The following is a 13,509-nucleotide window of genomic DNA, read 5'->3' as shown; positions in this document are numbered from 1 at the left end:
CATTAGAAGAACAGGGAATGAAGCTATGGAAAATGAGTCGGTTAACCACCTGAGTGAAACCATCAGCGCCGTTTTAGAACGGGGTCTACAGCTTATACTAAACCTCTGTTTCGTTTAGTTAAATGTACGATACTTGCATTGCCTTGGTCGTTGACGAGTGTCCAGATTAAGTCTCGGATGAAAGTCTTGATGGTTTCAAGGTTTTGGACTTGCGATCACGTTCTTCCGGGTTTGAAGAGTGATGAATTCCAAAGATGTTCTGACTCGAGGGTGATTGGGAGTTTCTTCCCAGTGGAAAGTGTAAAAGAGCTAAGAGAGGCATCAGCTGAGATCCTAGGATCTTTGGTGAATGTAAAGACAAGGCCGAAGCCTGGTGCAGACTTAAGAGTTGCAGAAGCATTCTAGCTCACATCCTCATCTTCTCAGAATCTAACAGAACCGCAGACTGACTGACTATCACTGATGTGAGGCCTTTAAGGTCTGAGAAGATTCACGCCTCTCAGGATGGGCTTGTCCAATGAGAAAGGTGTTAGATGCATTTCGGGGGAAGGGTCCATAGACCCTCATAGTTGGTTTGTTGATTGAGGGGTGTTACAGAGTATTTGTTAAATATAACTAAAAAAATTGTGTGTCTGATTGGTCCAGACACTACAGTGTCAAACACATTAAAATGCAGAAATTTGCATTATTTCTTATTTATACAGGTGCATCTCAATAAATTAGAATGTCGTGAATTGGTGGATTTTTGTTAAATGTGAGCCAAAATCATCACAATTAAAAGAACCAAAGACTTCAACTACTTCAGTCTGTGTGCACTGAATTTATTTAATACACGAGTTTCACAATTTGAGTTGAATTACTGAAATAAATGAACTTCCACGACATTCTAATTTATTGAGATGCACCTGTATGTAACGCAGGGATTCCCAAACGCTTACTGTCAGTCAAACCTCTTTCACCTAATATATTTACTTGAAGTACCCCTGAGATTTTAAAATAAATATTTTAATTAAATATCACATTTGCATGCTCACAGTTCTCTGATGTTGGTTAATTATCACAGGACATGCAGGTAAACATATAAAATATTTCATTTTTTATAATAAGTTTTTTATTTTATTTGTTATTTTTAAATAATTTATTTTAATTTTACATTTTTATTATGTAATCAATGATCAGCTTTTCATTAAACTCACAACCCCCCTGCAGTTCCTTCACAAACCCCAGTTTGGGAAACCTTGACGTAACGTTTAATGCACTTCATGTTGTTAATAACAACAGATAGAATACATTTTCTTTCACTTTATGGTACAATACTATCCCATTTGAATCAATGTGATAAACAAACTAGGTAAAAAGTGATCTGATTATATTACCTAAAATGTGTAATGTAATGGATTGCATTACTAACTACAATTTGTGTAATGTAACTTGGAATTAGTAACGGATTACAATTCTCAAGTAATTTAGCCAGCTCTGGTTATCACAAATAGTTAACATGTGTTCAATGTATATTGTTTGGTGTAACATCCTCTATATTCCCTGTACATTAACTTTCAAAAATAAACCTACCATGCATACCGGCATCCAGAACATTCTTATTCAGGATTCATGGCTATTTGATTTGATGTTCCTGTGGCTCAGTGGTAGAGCATTGTGTTAGCAGCGCAAAGGTCGTGGGTTCAATTCCCAGGGAACACACATACTGATAAAAAATGTATAGCCTGAATGCACTGTAAGTCACTTTGGATAAAAGCATCTGCTAAATGCATAAATGTAAATGTAATTCTCCTCAGGTTTGTTCTGTCGGCTCCTAATCTGCTGAGGGTGGGTTCCTCAGAGAACCTCTTTGTGGAGGCTCAGGATTACTCTGGACGAGACCTCGATGTAAAGATCATAGTTAAGAATCATCCGAAGAAGAACCTGGATATACTGTCTAAATCAGTGACATTGACTGCAGCCAACAATTCCCAGATCCTTACAGATATAAAGGTGACGCCACTTTGATATACTTTGTCCTCATGTAAGCATATGTGTGTGATTCTTCAGAGGGCAAACTTCATATTTGTACAATCTGCAATTTTATTTACAATTAATTTGTTTTTATGCATGTTATATCTTTCATTGTTTACTGTTCTGCAGATTCCAAGTGATAGGCAATATTTCTCTGACGATCCGCTGGAGAAGCAGTATGTGTATCTACAAGCTCAGTTTCCATCCGTCACTCTGGAGAAAGTGGTCCTGCTCTCATTCCAGTCTGGATATATATTTGTCCAAACAGACAAGCCCATCTACACACCTGCTAGCACAGGTAAGAAATTAATTGGAGCTCAACATTAGATGCCTCTTTTGAATGACATGACGCAAAGCACAAAATAAAAGTATTCCGTGAATTATCATTTATCCTTTCTGCAGTTCAGTACAGGATCTTCTCACTGACCTCTGGAATGAAACCATTTGAACATGCTGGAATATCAGTAGAAATCATGGTACTCTAAAAAAAGTGCACTAAAACTTTCCTTAAAATACATATTTTAATATAATAAAATAAACAGCATGATTAACAATTAGTATATTTTTTTATTGAAGGATCCTCAAGGTATCACAACTATGAGAGAAACCATATTTCCACAGCAAGGGATTAGATCAGGAAAATATACCGTACCTCAGCCTGCCAGGTGCGTTCATGCTGAAAACTGAGACCTAGTGCTGGGCGGTATACCGGTTCATACCAAATACCGGTGTTTATTTTTGTTATGATATGAATTTTTAAAATACCGCAATACCGGTATGTCGCTTAAACAACGTTCGGAACGCGACACTGTTTGAAAGGGGTCCCTTTTCACTGTTGCACTGTGGTGAGGGAACAGCTGCATGTGTTACTATATAAGCGTGATAGTTCCGAAACTGAAGCTGTAGAACTAATAGAATGTGATGACACGGAAGAACTCATCCACAATATCCACATTGACCGCCACAAATATCCACCGCCCCCTGCCATCAGCTCCCGCGTCTCACACACACACAAGCGCGACTTTAGCACTAGATTTTGCAACTTTCAGACCCATTTAGCAGTTTTGTCATGTACCGTGAAACCGGTATAATTTTGAAAAATACCGTGATATAAATTTTTGGTCATACCGCCCAGCACTACTGAGACCTGATGTAACTAGACACACGTTAACTGACTGGATTATCACTCGATTTATCTGTAGAGAAGGACATTCATTTGCAGCTCTGTTTTGACGTGATTAATGTGTTTGTATTTGTAGTCCTGGGATCTGGAAGGTGGTCACAAGATTCACAAACACACCACAAAAGAATTACACTGCTGATTTTGAAGTCAAAGAATATGGTACTGTGTGGGCTTTATATTTATTATATTTTTGTTGTATATAACAAATACTACATATAAACAGTTGTGGCAAAAATCTAAGACCACTTCTCAAAATACATCTATTTTGCAAGGTTTTTGTTTTTTATTATTAATGTTATATCAACACATGGAAATCTTGCAGTGCTTTTCATTATGCGTGTTTGTTTTTATAGTGCTTCCCACTTATGAGGTCACATTATCACTCAGTCAATCGTTCTTCTGTGTAAAAGATGCTAGTCTGACAGTTAGCATTGAAGCAAGGTAAGGCAATTATGTTTTGTCACTTGATCTATTTCAGTATGCTTTATTAGAATGTCCAAGTCTCGATATCTGTTTAATTTCATATTCTCTCACATTTGAAGCTGTGTACTTACCAAAGCACTTCTCTGCTAGTTAATCTTGATGTCACAGATAAAGTCTGTTGTTTTTTTTAGATACCTTCATAGAAACAATGTGAACGGACATGCGTTTGTGGTGTTCGGTGTGATGGAAGATGAGAGGAAAACAAGTATTCCTTCTTCTCTTCAAAGAGTTCAGGTGAGCTTCATAACAAGCACAAACTGATGAGCTGATGTGTTAGTAAGTGATTCAGACTGATATTGGCATTTGCATTAACCCCAGATATCAGACGGAGAAGGTAATGCCAAGCTAACAAAGGACATGATACTTCAGACCTTCCCAGACATCAACCAACTGGTTGGACGATCAATTTACATTTCAGTCAGTGTTTTATCAGATACTGGTAAGAGACTGCACACCAGAATGCAAGAGTCTACTGCTACTATTATAGATTTTACACTGTGTCTTAAAAATGCAGCACATAGCGTGAGGTGCTAAAAAACAACCCCAACTGCCAAAATATTGTAATTTTATATGATTTTATTTTATATTGACCTTAAATATTATATTACATGTTAATATTATACAATTCTAGTCACATTTTTCTATGTGTTTCAGGCAGTGAAATGGTGGAAGCTCAAAGGAGAGGCATTCAGATAGTGATGTCACCGTACACAATCCACTTTAAAAAAACACCACAATTCTTCAAACCTGGAATGCCCTTTGATGTCTCGGTATGAAACTTTTCTGTTCTTGCAAAAAATAATAAGCAGTCTGCATTCATAATACAATTGATGAAAATACCCTAATTGACCTGCCGTTTATGTCAAGGTTCAATTGACATACACTTTATTGTCCAATTGTCCTTTGCCACACCATATCTTGGAAAATCAAAATTTTTCCCACATGTACTTCTGACTTTCTGGTGGCATTCATGTGCTTTCAACTCTAAATATGATCTACCCAACATGATTTGAATGCACCACTAAATGGCATTTAGAAACAGTGAATCAGGTCTAGCAAAACATAGCTGATGTTCTTAAATTTGTCATTTTGTTCTGTTTTCATAGGTCTATATAACAGACCCTGACCAGATGCCTGCTGAAAACATTGAAGTGGAGGTAAATCCAGGAGTGGTCAGAGGTCGAACGAGAGCCAATGGCATTGCGAAGCTTACCGTCAATTCTTACGAAGGATCTTCCACACTGGAGATCACTGTAAGACCTGCCATCTCAACTGCACTGATGTTCAGTCAGATGTATTACTGAATTACTGAGTTGATATGTCTCAGGCTTACTGAAAAAAAAAAAACTATTCTTAAACCAACCTAAGCATTCCTGCCTGTCATATGTGGTTTAGGCTGGTCTAGCTGGTCTCCTAGCCTGGTGAAACTGATCTTGACTGCATTTTTCAGCATATAATAGCATAAAATCAAGAATTAAAATCGGTTCACTTCCAGGTACAAACCAAACAACCAAAATTAGATGACGACCAGCAGGCAGTGAGGAAGATGACGGCTCAGGCCTATCAAACCAAAGGCGGCTCCAACAACTACCTGCACATCGGCATTGATGCTGCAGAGCTTCAGATCGGTGATCAAATGAAAGTCAATCTGAATCTGGGAAGAAGTCCAGGAGTCAGAGATCAAGATTTCACCTACATGGTGAGTGACAGCCCTTTTTCGGCCCAATTGATATCATCTAGCATTATTCTGTTAGCAATGACACATGCTAGCAATGCTTTTGATCACAAGCAATTACAAAAAAAGTGTTTTTTTTGTGTGTGTGTTTTTTTTTAAACGAAAGTTAAAACGCTTTCTATGGCGCCTGAATAGAAAGTTTTCAGGATTTCTGGTGAACCCCTGAATTTCCTCAGCTGTCGCTGATGGTACAGTCTTTGCTTGGCTTTATTCACCTGAGCTTGAATGTGTGCAGTCCAAGTCAGGTCCTCAGATATGTTTGCTCCAAGGTTCTTGAAGCTGCTCACCCTCTCCACAAGGGTACCACTGATCATGAGACGGGTGTAGGTCCCCTGCTGTCTCTTCCCGAAGTCTATAATCAGCTCTTTGGTTTTGCTCACATTCAAAGAGAGACAGCTGTCCTGGCAACAAGATGTCAATTTCTCTACCTCTACTACTGTCAATTTTGCAGTGTGTCTTAAAAACATAGCACTAATGTCAAGGGACAATGTCTTATATTTTTTTCTCACATTTTCAGATCTTGAGTAAAGGTCACATTGTTCAAGCAGACAGGTTTAAGCGAAGAGGACAATCACTAGTGACTCTATCTCTACCTGTAACCAAAGACATGGTGCCGTCCTTCCGCTTTGTGGCTTATTACCATGTGGGCTCGTCTGAGGTGGTGTCTGATTCAGTCTGGGTTGATGTGAAGGACACGTGCATGGGAACGGTGGGTAAATTACGTATTACTATTAATCTCTTAGACATTGAGAATTGAAACTTTGCTTCAAAAATGGCTCAATTGGAAATTTGGGGCATCAGAAGTTCCTCTTAATGTTTCTTGTGTTTCACAGCTGAAGGTTCAGGTGAAGGAGCCTCGACCGATCTATGAGCCAGGAGAAAGTTTCAGCTTGCAGATAACTGGAGATCCTGGAGCTAAAGTTGGTCTGATGGCGGTGGATAAAGCTGTGCACGGACTGAACCAGAACAGACTCACTCAGACAAAGGTGAAGGAAACTCATCAGCACCTCAGCAGCTTGCGAATGACTTATAAATGGTATCTTTGCTGCTTTAGATCTGGGACGTCATAGAGAAGCATGACATTGGCTGTACGGCAGGAGGAGGAAGGCACAGCATTGGGGTTTTCACTGATGCAGGTCTGATGTTTGAGTCCAACACTGCAGGAGGAACCAACACCAGAACAGGTATGTGTGTATTTATTATATGAAATATATATTTCCATGTGTGTCACCTCAGAGTAAAAAATAATAGGTAATTGTGAAGTCTAAATATTTATATATTTGATAGTGTCTTAAAATTATAAATGTAATATTCTTGAACTCAAAGTATCCTGCTTTTTAAACATCCTGTAGTGCCTGAGTGTCTCGTACCTTTAAAGAGAAGAAGAAGAGAGAGTCTTCAGCGAGTCACAACTATACTGGGTGAGGAACTTTTATTTTTATTTGACAGACAGTGAAAGGAAATGATTTGGAGAGAGAGGATAATTTAATGACTTCAGGGCTCCTTCTTCAGCTATTCTTCTCCATCTGTCCTCGTTGTTCTACATCAGGGCTGGGCAACTTCGGTCCTGGAGAGCTACTGTCCTGCAGAATTTAGCTCCAACCCTAATCAAACACACCTGACTGTAGCTTAATAGTGATCTTGAAGACACTGATTAGCTGGTTCACGTGTGTTTGATGAAGGTTGGAGCTAAACTCTGCAGGATAGTGGCGCTCCAGGACCGAAGTTGCCGAGCCCTGTTCTACACTAACATTGTTTTCTCAGCTGGTCAGTACTCTGGTGATCTGAGGAAGTGCTGTGTGGACGGCATGAGGGATAATAAACTTGGCTACACGTGTGATCGTCGAGCCATGTACATCGTAGATGGACACAACTGTGTCCAGGCCTTCCTGCACTGCTGCCATGACGTGGAGGCTCATAGTATGGAGGCTGGAGAGGAGGAGATGATTCTGGCTCGCAGTACGTATCTTAAAGTCATTAAGCTGGTTGTCAAACAAATGATCTCAAAGGGTTAGTTCACCCAAAAATTAAAATTAGCCCATGAATTACTCACCCTCAAGGCATCCTAGGTGTATATGACTTCCTTCTTTCAGACGAATCTAGTCGGAGTTATATAAAAAATTGTCTTTGATCTTCTAAGCTGTTTAGTGGCAGTCAGCGGGTGTTGCAGTGCATCAGTCCAAAATAAGTTAAATAAAGCGCGTCCATCCATAATAAAAAGTGCCTCACATGGCTCCGGGGGGGGTGAGCAAAGGCCTCCTTTAGCAAATCGATGCGTTTTTGTAAGAAAAATAACCATATTTAAAACGTAATAATCATTTGAATCTAGCTTGCGTTCACTGTTGTACACGGAAGCAGCTCTGGGCGGATGACGTAGGACGTAGGACGTCGGCGTTGCGCATGGCATAGTTTGAGTTAATTGCAAACAGATCAGGTGAACTTGTTTTTTCTGCCCTTTTCTTTTCCTGATGCCTGTCAAATTTAACTCCTAGTTTCTCACATCATTGTTCGCTTAACCCGGACAGGTGAGGATAGCGACTATTATGAGAGTTTTGATGAAATCACATCACGTACACAGTTCCCTGAGAGCTGGCTTTGGGCAGAGGAGATTCTGCCGGTCTGCCCAGAAAAAAACAAGTTATGGTGAGTATGAGACAAACAGATAGAGCAGAGTCTGAGTGATTTCAAACTTCTTCAATCTTCTTTAGCTGTATTAATGCTTTTATATTCCCTCCTGTCTCAGTGGAACAACGTCGATCACAAGAGACAGAATCTACCTTAAAGAATCAATCACTACCTGGCAAATCTTTGCTATCAGTCTGTCGAAAACACACGGTATTTATGTTTGGATGAAGTACACTTATATAGTGCACCTTTTCACCCTGTTATAGACCTTCAGCTTTATGCTAAAGTCTTTCTCCAAAGGCATCTGTGTGGCAGATCCATACGAGATGATCGTTTATAAGAGATTCTTCATTGACCTGAAGGTGCCGTACTCAGCTATTCGCAATGAACAACTACAAATAAGGGCCATCCTGCACAACTACACCAAAAAGAAAATTAGGGTAAGGAATCAGTCATTTTTTCCTCAATAAACACCCTAATACGGTGTCAGATACCTTATTAATGTCAGGGTAAATGTGCCAATGAGCCAAATTGAAGCTGTTTTAATCATACACTGTCCAAGTTCACAGGTTTACATGGTTGTTTGCCAGTACAGCAAGCACTTTCGTGGATGATCCAGATGCTAAATTTTACAAAATGTGAGTTTTTTTGAGATTTTGCAACTGCCTGTTGGTCTCTCCATCAGGCACGGCTTGAGTTCATGGAAACCGAACATATTTGTAGCTCTGCCAGTAAAAAGGGCATGTACCAGACTGAAGTGGAGGTCGAGTCCATGTCCTCCAGGTCCATCCCGCATGTGATTATTCCCCTGGAGTTGGGCAATCACTGGATTGAGGTGAAGGCAGCAGCGTATGACTCTGTCTACAGTGATGGAGTGAGGAAGATCCTGAAGGTGGTGGTGAGTGTAAAGTTCCCTTCGGCCCATTGATGAAATACCAGAACTGACTGCATTATTTGGCATAGATGTATCATAAACATTCATAACAACAGCAAACCTCTTCTTAATAAAAATATTTAAGATAGGCCAAAAAAGTCCCATCACAAAACAAAAGTGGATCAAAAAGTAATCTGAATCCACTTTTAAGGTATAGAATGATAAAAATGGAGCGCTAGGTGTGACCTGCCTAATTTTGTGGACAAAAATAATTTTGTAGCATGAAATTTATTTTTTTATGCATTTTGCACACAGAAAGACAAAATGCAGTTGCACTACGTTTGCCAAAATGTAAAGTCATCACATCATTTTATGCACAAAAAACTAAACCACAATCTGATTTTGTGAAGTTTTATTCTAACTTTAGGTTGCCTTTTTAAGAACTGACCAGGGACAACAGATCAAAATCAGCCTATAACACTGGCCTTGTCAAATAAATGCCAAAAAATAAAAAAATAAAAAAATAAAAAGTTAAATCCATTTTGTGCACAAAATGTTGAATGCATTTTTTTTTTTTACAGAAAATGCATATTAATTTGCAAAATGTCAGCTGATCCCTCAGAAACACAGTATTCTTGTGCCGATGGGTCAAACGCAATGAAGTCAAATGCTGTTTACTGTATTGTTCTTGTCAAGGTTATCAGCGACAGCTAACTTTCCGTAAACCAGATGGGTCCTTTGCTGCCTTGATGAACATGCCTAGCAGCACATGGTGAAAGACAGTTCTATAGATATGTGGTCACATGAGCTAACTTTTGTGGGCAAAAAGGTAGACGCCATTTTGAATTTAACACGGATGAAAATGAGGCTGTGAGAGATAGACCTAAGGCCCGTTCCCACTAAATCCTTCTACACACTGCACGATTTTAGCAATCCTATAAGATCACTACAAATCACACTGTGCGACATGGATCTGATAAACTTGGGTACGACATGCATGCAGACTGTACGGTGATGACACCGATTGACTCGTAGGCTGCGACGCACGTTACTATGGAATAATAAAAGTCATCAGCATGCACTAGAGGTAAACAAAAAGAGCGCGATGAATCACACTTTGGCAGTTGTTGTTTTTATGTGTGCTGAAAAAAAGTGGAATCGGCAAAAGAAGAAGGGATAAGAGCTTGAGGTAAGCAGTTTTATGTTTTAGCGCCATGTCGCGTTGATTTCATGTCGCATTTTTATTGGATGGTCAGTAAACGTGGGCGGTAGCAGCAAACACACTGTGTAATGACCATGTTGAATTTCTGACAGTCCGAAAATAATCGTAGGCTATCTTTGGTCACGAGATCGTGACAACGGCCGTCTTTGAACCTCTCTCACTGTATGACATAGGACCACCGTTTAGGAGCCACGATCACAGAAATCGCCAATTTTTCGTCTGGAACATCCGAAAATCATACAGTGTGTCTCTGGCTTAAATACAGTTTTCAAAATAGTGCTAAATGTAAAAGAATAGCAAAGTCCACAACACAACTATGCTACAGAGGAACATATATATAATAATTACCACGTTTTTTGACCCACCCAAAAAATGCAGGCCTAGTTGTGAGGCCCATTCTTGATGGACTCATAATATTTATATTTGTCTATGTACATTTTGAATCTTGTGGTAATTTATAAATTATTTAAGAATTAAACACAGTATATTGTTTTGTTTTGAATGGATTACTGAAAAACTTGACAATTATTAATTTACCATCATTATAGAAGCTGGATTTCATTATATAGCTGATATCAGCTAATCAAATCTATGTTTCAGTCTGAGGGTGTGCTCACTAAGGTACAGGAGGCAAATGTTGAGCTCAATCCTGCTAAAATGGGTAAGAGTTCTAAATAATAGAGTTTCTCCTACAGAATATCCAAAAACAATAGATACAAACCAAATCAACCTGAACCTGTGTGACAGGTGGAGTACAACAAGTGTCTGTCAGGAGTAACAAACCAGATGCTCAGGTTCCTAACACACCCGCAAACACGTACATCACAGTGACCAGTAAGGAGAAATCAATATGCTCATTCATTCTGCTTGTCCATCCGATTGTCCAGTCCTGACTGCCGTCTGTTACTCAAGGTCAGGAGTTCAGTAGGTTGATCGAGCAGGCCATCAGTGGAGACTTAATGGGGCGGTTTATTGTTCAGCCTCGTGGTAATGGAGAGGAGAACATGATCCATATGACTCTACCTCTCATAGCCACTCATTATCTGGACAGCACCAATCAGTGGGACACTGTTGGTATGGAGTGCCGTAATGAAGCCGTCAACCATATCAACACAGGTCAGCTGATCCCTCAGAAACACAGTATTCTTGTGCCGATGGGTCAAACGCAATGAAGTCAAATGCTGTTTACTGTATTGTTCTTGTCAAGGTTATCAGCGACAGCTAACTTTCCGTAAACCAGATGGGTCCTTTGCTGCCTTGATGAACATGCCTAGCAGCACATGGTGAAAGACAGTTCTATAGATATGTGGTCACATGAGCTAACTTTTGTGGGCAAAAAGGTAGACGCCATTTTGAATTTAACACGGATGAAAATGAGGCTGTGAGAGATAGACCTAAGGCCCGTTCCCACTAAATCCTTCTACACACTGCACGATTTTAGCAATCCTATAAGATCACTACAAATCACACTGTGCGACATGGATCTGATAAACTTGGGTACGACATGCTGTTGAACTTCTGACAGTCCGAAAATAATCGGAGGCTATCTTTGGTCACGAGATCGTGACAACGGCCGTCTTTGAACCTCTCTCACTGTATGACATAGGACCACCGTTTAGGAGCCACGATCACAGAAATCGCCAATTTTTCGTCTGGAACATCCGAAAATCATACAGTGTGTCTCTGGCTTAAATACAGTTTTCAAAATAGTGCTAAATGTAAAAGAATAGCAAAGTCCACAACACAACTATGCTACAGAGGAACAATACTGGTGGAATCCCTTTCAGAACGATTTTTTTTCCAGCTAATAAACAATAAAAACATTGAAAGCCAATCAGAATCCTCTACTTTTAAAGAACTTGAGCATTTAACGGCCAAACGACATAACAGCATAGCTGATCCTTTTTCCAACTCAGTGATTCTGTTTTTTTTTGTTTTCAGACATATCGGTGTTATATCTTTCACGTGGATGTTATAAGTTGCACTGAGTAAATACAGCTGGGTAAAACAAAAACTGTGTCCGTCTTCATTTCAGACTGCAAAGCAACAAAATGTGATTCTTTTAAAGGTGGTGATTCTTTTCTATACCCACTGTATGAAGCACAGCTCAAACAGAAGTCACTTTCAAACCAAGCTTTCTATTTATTAATGCGTCCAATTCGCGCGAGCAGCTTGAATCCGTTGTAAAATCTGCATGTGGAAATCATTCGCCCTCGCACGTGACTGGATTTTGCCCGCGAAAGTTTGCTGAATGTGACCGCGGCTTGATTAAGATCACTACAGTATTTATCTGCTCAATTGTAGTTACACAGTGCTTCTTACACGTACCTTCTCTTCCCGTCAAAGGCTGACAGCATATGTGGCTAAAGTGTTCGTGATGGCCAGTGATCTGATTGCCACAGAGGAGCATGTGATCTGCAGCGCCCTCATGTGGCTGGCCACAAAACAACAGCTGTCAGACGGCACATTTAAAGAAGAGGCGCCTGTTATACATCAGGAGATGCTTGTAAGCCACGTTTGGATGTAGCAAAAAGATTATTTTCATTTCATGGGATGATTTTTCTGTTAATAACACTTTTTCAGCCATTAATCCTCTGCAGCCACTTTCAAAAAGAAATTCGGAATTTAAATAGAAAAAGATGTATTTATTTATTTATAAACAGCCATACTACCTCTACTAATACTTAATACATAATTACTAACTTTTAGTTCTACTACTTCTAGTGAATTATATCTTACAATAATTAATTTATTATTCATTCAGAAGTTATTTTGTGAAAAAATATGACAAAATTATTCTGTGATTCTTCTGTCCACTGCTGAACCATGTAAAAAAAATGCATTCAATGGGCCAAGCATGCCAGTAGTTGAAGAAACACTCAATAATTTACAACAATTTATTTTAATTAAAAACAGTTTTAAAGAATTTTGAGAAACTGGAAGACATCAAGGTCAATATGCTGTTAATGAAATCCCACAGTGGAGTTTTACTAACAATTGTTATTCAGTTTGGTATCTTGTTCATTTGCATATATTTGTCTCATTTATTTATGTGAATTCCAGGGTAATGTACGCGAGAAAGATGATGATGCCTCTCTAACTGCATTTGTCCTGACTGCAATGCAAGAGGGGAGCAAGATCTGTGCTAGATCTGTAAGTGTGATTCCTGGAAACAGCTCTACGATACGTCATCTTCATCTCGAGCACGTCTCACTCAGTCTCTCTCTCTATACTAGAATCTTCAGAGCAGTATGAACAGAGCCATTGATTACCTGCTGCTGAGAGTTCACAGCCTGACCAGCACTTATGCTGTCGCTATGACTTCTTATGCTTTAGCCCATGCTGGAAAACTCAATAAAGACATCTTGAAGAGT

The 13,509-nt window shown here is 39.4% G+C and overlaps 1 protein-coding gene across 1 annotated transcript in view; it reads left to right on the top strand.

Moving 5' to 3' along the window:
- c3a.6 (complement C3a, tandem duplicate 6) overlaps window positions 1-13,509 on the top strand; it is a 29,034-nt gene that overhangs the window by 10,818 nt on the left and 4,707 nt on the right. The window contains exons 2-28 of the mRNA XM_016564351.1: window positions 1,797-1,992; window positions 2,143-2,311; window positions 2,416-2,489; window positions 2,590-2,678; window positions 3,273-3,355; window positions 3,550-3,637; window positions 3,811-3,913; window positions 3,998-4,118; window positions 4,334-4,449; window positions 4,786-4,932; window positions 5,175-5,378; window positions 5,932-6,123; window positions 6,248-6,400; window positions 6,469-6,598; window positions 6,767-6,835; window positions 7,179-7,373; window positions 7,940-8,057; window positions 8,158-8,249; window positions 8,340-8,479; window positions 8,725-8,937; window positions 10,736-10,796; window positions 10,883-10,969; window positions 11,048-11,251; window positions 11,343-11,418; window positions 12,482-12,641; window positions 13,199-13,288; window positions 13,372-13,507. Of these exons, the coding sequence (XP_016419837.1) occupies window positions 1,797-1,992; window positions 2,143-2,311; window positions 2,416-2,489; window positions 2,590-2,678; window positions 3,273-3,355; window positions 3,550-3,637; window positions 3,811-3,913; window positions 3,998-4,118; window positions 4,334-4,449; window positions 4,786-4,932; window positions 5,175-5,378; window positions 5,932-6,123; window positions 6,248-6,400; window positions 6,469-6,598; window positions 6,767-6,835; window positions 7,179-7,373; window positions 7,940-8,057; window positions 8,158-8,249; window positions 8,340-8,479; window positions 8,725-8,937; window positions 10,736-10,796; window positions 10,883-10,969; window positions 11,048-11,251; window positions 11,343-11,418; window positions 12,482-12,641; window positions 13,199-13,288; window positions 13,372-13,507 (3,506 nt within the window). The remainder of the gene's footprint in view (window positions 1-1,796; window positions 1,993-2,142; window positions 2,312-2,415; window positions 2,490-2,589; window positions 2,679-3,272; window positions 3,356-3,549; window positions 3,638-3,810; window positions 3,914-3,997; window positions 4,119-4,333; window positions 4,450-4,785; window positions 4,933-5,174; window positions 5,379-5,931; window positions 6,124-6,247; window positions 6,401-6,468; window positions 6,599-6,766; window positions 6,836-7,178; window positions 7,374-7,939; window positions 8,058-8,157; window positions 8,250-8,339; window positions 8,480-8,724; window positions 8,938-10,735; window positions 10,797-10,882; window positions 10,970-11,047; window positions 11,252-11,342; window positions 11,419-12,481; window positions 12,642-13,198; window positions 13,289-13,371; window positions 13,508-13,509) is intronic.

This window comes from Sinocyclocheilus rhinocerous, unplaced genomic scaffold (assembly GCF_001515625.1).
Source record: "Sinocyclocheilus rhinocerous isolate Xijiao unplaced genomic scaffold, SAMN03320098_v1.1 scaffold1341, whole genome shotgun sequence".
NCBI classification, from domain to species: domain Eukaryota; kingdom Metazoa; phylum Chordata; class Actinopteri; order Cypriniformes; family Cyprinidae; genus Sinocyclocheilus; species Sinocyclocheilus rhinocerous.
The sequence above is the reverse complement of the archived record's forward strand: the minus strand, read 5'-3'. Positions and strand labels throughout refer to the sequence as shown.